General features: G+C 49.6%; 1 protein-coding gene across 2 annotated transcripts; it reads left to right on the forward strand.

Moving 5' to 3' along the window:
• Positions 1-939: 939 nt before the first annotated feature.
• Positions 940-6,097, forward strand: TMIGD1 (transmembrane and immunoglobulin domain containing 1). 2 transcript variants are annotated; one of them, XM_008631203.2, is made up of 7 exons: positions 940-1,145; positions 1,415-1,514; positions 2,440-2,718; positions 3,507-3,785; positions 4,574-4,677; positions 4,940-4,968; positions 5,304-6,097. In XM_008631203.2, the coding sequence occupies exons 2-7, from the start codon at positions 1,436-1,438 to the stop codon at positions 5,308-5,310; spliced, it is 777 nt and encodes a 258-aa protein (XP_008629425.2). In that variant the 5' UTR covers positions 940-1,145; positions 1,415-1,435; the 3' UTR covers positions 5,311-6,097. The 2 variants fall into 2 exon arrangements, with proteins under 2 accessions (XP_008629425.2, XP_017586522.1); XM_017731033.1 differs by having other exon boundaries at positions 940-1,514; positions 5,342-6,097.
• Positions 6,098-6,750: the final 653 nt, after the last annotated feature.

Consider the following 6,750-nt stretch of genomic DNA (forward strand, 5'->3'; position numbering starts at 1 on the left):
CAAGGACAGGACAGTTTTTAGAAGGGAGAATGAGAACTCTCTCTTTAAGGGACTTTTGTACACATATACTTTTTTAACTGAGAGTGATTCCCTGTTGGTTTTAAGGGTAAACTCATATACACAGAGTTATATTAACACTCAAAGGTGACCCTTGTTTGCAACAGCCCCACAAATAACCAGTGCTCTATGCTCCTGTGCTGTGTGTGTGTGCAGGCAGCAGCCCCAGAGCAGGAGCCCTCCCTGCCCACCTCTGTGCCACTGAGTTGGGACATGGCATCCACAGATAAAGAAAACACCAAGGACACATCCCAGGCTCCTCCTGCTCATGAAATGCACTTTATGGCTCTGCTGAGCCCATTCCTGATGACCGATGTGCCTGCAGGGACACTGGCAGCAGTGACAGCACGTTTGAAGGCTGCGAGGACCCCGTGCTTTGTGACCACGTCACCATCACCCTGTCGAGGTACAAGCAGCACTTCCAGACACATTTCCACGTAGCCAAGTGCTTCAGTTCTGCTCTGGGCACACACAGCTCAGGCACAGCTGTCCCAGCAGAGGGAACAGTGGGGACAGATACTCTGGCTCTATGCTGGGAGGTGCCCAGGGCTGAGCTAAGCACAGGAGTAGCCTGGGGGTACACGCTGGTGAGCAGGACAGTGTCTGCTCTCTCCTCTGCCAACATGCAGTTCAAAGTCTGAATCAGTGAATTTTCTCATTTTCCGCTCAAAAGAGGACATGGCAACAGAGCTTTGGGAAGAAAGGGACAAATCGGAGTCTACTCCTGCTCTAGGATAATCTAGGATAAAATCCCTGCCGCTTAAAACAGTGCTGTGAATACCCAGAAAGCTGGGGAAAAAAGGTATTATTTTTGGCTGAAAGTCTTTATGGCTGATGCAGGAACTCTCTCATTAGTTACTCATTGCCTCAGCAATCCTCATAAAACAGCCAGCAGAGCCCAGCAAATACTTTTCTTCAGTGTTCAAGGAGCTCAGAAATACAGGAATTGAACGAGGCCTTGAACCCATTTTATGGACTCACTTCTTACGAACTACCATAAAATATTAAAATTCAGACCCTATAAATAAGGAGGGGAAAGAACTGTGCATTTCCCAGCAGAAGCAGCCTCTCCAGAGAGTCTTCTCAAGGTAAGTCCAGTGCTACCCGATCCAGAGACAGGTTCCCCTGGCTGACGGGTGATTGGAGACAACAAACTCATGTAATGGAGATTAGAGACATAAAACCCCACTTGGAATCTGCTCTGAACTGGAAAATGCCCTGCAACAATCGACTCCGTTTATTCCCTGGTGACCCTGTCCCTGCTGTGAGGGCTCTCCCCAGGGTGTCTGATGGCAGCAGGGATTAACCCCTGCGAGCCCTGACGGAGGCAGCAGTGCTGTGACCCTCTCTCCAACAGAGCCAGCTGGGCCCCTCTGAGATGGTGCAGAAACGCAGCCTCGCCGTCCCCTACGGAGTGCCCGTCCTTGCCATTTCCTTCTTGGCATGTGTGGCCACAGGTAAGGAATGGAAAAAAACCCATCCTGGCTTTGTCCAAGCCCCATCACACCAACTACTGAAACTGCCCAGGGCTGGGTGATGTGCCACAGCAGCATCCCAGCTTTTGAGTGTTCTGGAGGTGATCCCCAGAGGACTGCCTGAAAACTGGCCTCTGATTTGAGAATAGCAGAGAATGGAATGGGGAAACTTCAGTGTTTTCTGACATTATTGCAGCAGGGATGATGAGGCCACAGTTTCCAAACCTGCTCTAAGCAGTGAGAAGTGTGATAGCTTTGGCCATGTGGGAACACCTTCAGACAGGGACCTTCAGACTTCTTTATATTCACAGGGCCTTAGTACCTTTCTATTCTGAGCTATATTTTTTATTCATTATTCTATGGCCCAGGCTGCAGTAGCGAGTTTCATCCCATTACAGTAATTTATTTCCCATACTGGTTGTTCATTTAGTATGTCCTGAGGTTTGTACCTTTGACAAACTGCAGCTCTGCAAGAGCCAGGATACAGCTGATTAACTAATTTATACTCCCAAGGGCATCCAGCTTCAACTGAAAAACAGAATATCAAACAGTGAGCACAGTGGTGCTGCAACACTGATGGGCAGCAGGAGGGTGATGGGATGGGAATGACCTTTTGCTGGGTGTCACATGGTCATTCCTGGTTTCAGACATTTTGTTGTCACAGCTCAGGCCTTGGTGTTCTGCAAAAGCCTGATTTTTATTTTAAATAACTGTGGAGCTTTGAGATGAAGACAGCTTCTTGTCTCAAAAACTAACATTCCACCTGAAAACAGCAAACCTGGTAGATTGAAACCTGAAAGTCTCATCCCTCCTCCAAGGTCAAGGCCTGGAGAAGTGAGCAGGGCAGCTTTTGTGGGAAGAATATGGCTTAGGATACTTAAATGTCCTTGTCCTCCTTCTTCTGCAGGTTTGGAACTGTCTGTAAATAACCATGCTGCTGACTTCACCCTGTCTACAGAGCTTGGCCCTCCCATCTCCCTCTCGTGCCTTGTACACAACAGCAGCCAGGCTGAGGAGCTGCTCTGGTACCGGGGAGATGGGCAGGTGGGTCTGAAAGATGGGAATAAAGTGAACATCAGTAACATCTGCATATCCCCGGTCAACGAGTCTGACAACGGAGTCACCTTCACGTGCAAGCTGGCGCGGGACAAGTCTGTGCAGGTGTCTGTGATCCTGGATGTGCACTGTGAGTCGCCGTGGTGGATTTCCGTGGGGAATGGCTGGGGTGGGATGGAGTCATGGGCCGAGCAGCTCTGTCTGGGCGGTGTTTTGCCTCCTTGTATGCTGTCTTCACCAGGAAAAAATGCGTTTAGGAGGAGATAACTCACATGCTAAGACACTCCCTTCCCACAGTGGTGCTTATGGCCTGATCTAAGGCCTCTTTTATAGGAGTGGGTGGGCCCTTAAAGAAAGATATTCTATGTCCCTGCCTCCACCTAGATTATTTCCCAAAGATACAAGTCAGGGCAGAGGAAATACTGGAGTGACAGTCTCTGCCACTGATTGCTCTCCTCATTCCCGGGGATCAGGAAAGGCTGCACTACTGTGATGTGTTAGACCACTGGACAAGGGATGTGTGAAGGGAACTTGCTTTGTGTTAAATGGTAGGCATTCTACAAGCTCCTGAAAGGAGGTTGGAGCAAGATGGGGTCAGTTTCTTCTCCCAAGTAACAAGTGATAAGAGGAAATAGCCTCAAGTTGTGCCAGAGGAGGCTTAGATTGGGTATTAGGGAAAATTCCTTTACTGAAAGGATCATTGAATCCTGGCACAGGCTGCCCAGGGCAGTGGGGGAGCCACCATCCCTGCAGGGATTTAAAAGATGTGTAGATGTGGCACACGGGGACATGGTTTCGTGGTGGCCCTGGCAGTGCTGGGTTAATGGGCAATTTGAGAAGGCTTTTCCAACCTAAATGGTCCTGTGATTCTATGGGCAGCATTATTAATGACCCGTTGAACTGCATTTCTGTGAACAGTTCCTCCCCGGCTGAGTGGAGAGGAGACCCTCCATGTGGAAGAAGGCAAAGATGTTACTCTGACCTGCAACTCCAAGTCCAACCCTCAAGCCCAAACCACTTGGTACAAGGACAACCACAGCCTGACCCTGCAGCAAAATCATCATGAGCTGCACCAGACCAGTGAGGTCTTTCAGCTCTCCATCAAGAAAGTGCAGAAGTCTGACAATGGGACCTACACATGCGTGGTGGAATCACCCTTGGGAAATGGGACAAGGGATTTCCACCTCATAGTTGAAGGTAACAAGGCTGCTGCCAAACATTAAGCTTTACAAATAACTCTCTGTTGTCTTTTATAATGACAGCAATCCATTTATATTAAGAAGCATAAGTGGAGTGTGGTAAATTCCCTGCATGGACTTCTGAGGGCACAGCAACAGCCAAGGAGCTCTCCCTGCACCTGTGCCTGGGACCACAGCACCAGGAAGGGCCTCTCCTGCTCTGCCTGTTATTCAAAAGCATTTGGCAAGTGTGACCCGGGGAGGGCTCATCCCACTGTTGCTCTTCCCACGCTGACAGTGTGGTTTAAAGCACCTCAGGTCTTACTTGAAGCATCTTACTCTGACCACAGTATTCTGTCATGCCCAAAGAGCTCCTTAAGGCAAGAGAAGTTGTGCTCCAGAAGTGACTGCAGGGGCTGGGTGTTCAGGGCTCAGACAGGTGACTCTAAACGAGGTGACCCACCAGGCACTTATGTCCCACCTCTGCCCAGACCCCTTTCATTTCTACCCTCCTGGCACAGTGAGGGAAGCAACGTTACCTGTGGCAGTGGTACCTCTGGACAGCCTTATTTCTGAGCATAACAGTGCCTGGGGGATCTTCTTCAGTTCACTAAGATACAGGCTCAGCCCCCTTCTTTCCAGGGGACTAACACACAGAGTCAGTCTGCAGACAGCAGAGAGAGCAACAGTTAACTCAGCGGTGACAGCTGTGGGAAGAGAAATATGTCTTTCCACAGTCCTGTGAGATGTTCTGGGTTATGTGGCTGCACTAATCTCTCACATATCCAACCTCTTCTTTCCTGACAGATAAAAAACCTGTTTTTCCCAAGGAGGCCGTTATTGCTGCTGTCGTGGTGGTTACAATCACAATATTTTTTGGAATTGCGGCTCGAAAAGACACAATTTTTAAGGTATGGAAAGCTCTAGTTTCATAGGAAAAAAATATTATTTGCTGCAGTGCCCTGTTTTTTTCTACCTTTTCTGTTCTATGTCATAATGTTTCTTTTCACTGTTAGAAAACTGCTACAAACTACCTTCTGCTTTAGAATTACCAGTAGATAAATCAAGTATTAGATATTTCATGTGGAAGGCATTATGTACTTGCAATATTTGTAACAATATCCCCATGGCCAGGAAACGTGAAAGATAACAGGACCGTTTCTTTCTTTTCAGTGCTTCAAGAAACCAAAAGAAACAACTCTGTAAGTATTTGACTGCTTGTTCACACTTATTCGAGATTAATTCCTTCTTAAAAATTGGCAAAAGCTGGAAAAGTGCACTCAGCATGATAAACTGACCCAGTTCTTACTCTGGCTGGTGAACATCAACCCACACCTCCTGTCCCAGCAGAGAGGGGTCCCTGGGAACATGACAGGGGACACATAAATCCTGCCCTTCCCTGGCCATCCCAGGGCTCTGGCTACCCCTGTGTATAAGGGAAAAAACCCTGATGTCATATCCTCAGCCTGCTGACAGCTTTCTGGAGCTGAACACAGCCCAGATGAATTCAACTTACTTGTGGTTCTTTTTTTTCTAGGAGGTGATTTTTCGTTTCTTCTGTTCATTTTGCTGCAGGTAAAGAACACCCAGAAAACATCATTTCTAGTGGTCAACCAAAGGCATTGTGTGAGAGGATGAGATAAAGCACTGAAACAAGTTTTTTTTGGGTCAAGTTTATATGTTTTTTCAAAATATAAGTGGTTCTTTGCATCTGTTGATTCTAACCTGCTGCTTAGAGTGTCAGAATTGTTATAACTGGTCACTGGGAACCTTTCCTTAGAGCACCATTGAGGTGGGTGGGCTGCATGAGATGGTGCCAGCTCTTGCTCTCCATGCTTATTCCAACAAGGAATGCATGTGCAGTCAGGCATGTGGGTTGTGGATTCCTACAGAGGAATCTCTGCTGGACTGTGATGCTGATGCACACAAATGAAGTGAGGTGTTGGGCTGACAGCTGCTTTCTCTCCTGCAGTGCCATTCCACAGGGTGCTGGGGTGGTGGCCACCCAACTTCCTGCCCCTTCCCAATGATCCTATGGGCACATCAGCTTCTCTTGTCAGGGCAAAAGCTGCCTGGCACTCAGCACTGCTGCTGCACCTCCTGTCTCTGTGGCTGAGACAGACCCCAGGGCTTGGGGCAGCCCCAAGTGAAGTTCCAGTGTGATTGCTCCAGCGCCACAATGGGTGGAAAACCTCTCCATGCGTCCCTTCCCTCAACAAATGTGCCACTCAAGCACTTTTCTCAAGGTCCTGGCAAGCTGTTGAAGCCTCATCATGCCTTGGAATAGTCCATTACTAACACTGTCAATAAACACTGCGTGCTGTAAATCAATTTGAGACTCTGATGTACCAGCGCTCTTCTCAGCAGAGCAGGGCAGTTCCTCAAGAGGAAGATTCCACAGCCTCATCTGGAGTGAGATCCAGAGCATGTCCTTGACTCACCAGTGCTCAGGGAGGTCCCTCAAGGTGCCATAGCGGTGTCACCTCATGCTCCTGGGTACTCGGCCTAAATAACACCACCAGCTGTGGAGACGTGTCCCAAACCCTCCCGTTAATCCGTGACACCGTGCGGATAGAGCCGGGGACAGCGGCACGGCGGTGCTCCGGATGGGTGACACCAGCCCTGAAGGGCCGAGCCTGTACCACACACAGCCCCTGACAGGCACTGACACCAGCTTGTGCCACCAACAGCCCCAAGCACTGGCGCTCCTCGGGGCGGGGAGGCACGGACTCCAGGCAGTGTGGAATGTTCTGGACCCGGGGTTGTGTGGGTGTGAGGGGCCGGTGTGACCGATCTGTGTGAGGGGTCCATGTGAGGGGTCGCTGTGAGGGGTCGCTGTGAGGGGGGTCCGTGTGAGGGCTTTGTGTGAGGGCTTTGTGTGAGGGGCCGGTGTGACCGACTGTGTGAGGGGCCCGTGAGAGGGGTGGGTGAGAGGGCTTTGTGTGAGGGGCCAGTGGGAGGGGTCGTCGTCAGGGATCAGTGTG

This window comes from Corvus brachyrhynchos, unplaced genomic scaffold (assembly GCF_000691975.1).
Source record: "Corvus brachyrhynchos isolate BGI_N302 unplaced genomic scaffold, ASM69197v1 scaffold283, whole genome shotgun sequence".
Lineage (NCBI taxonomy): Eukaryota > Metazoa > Chordata > Aves > Passeriformes > Corvidae > Corvus > Corvus brachyrhynchos.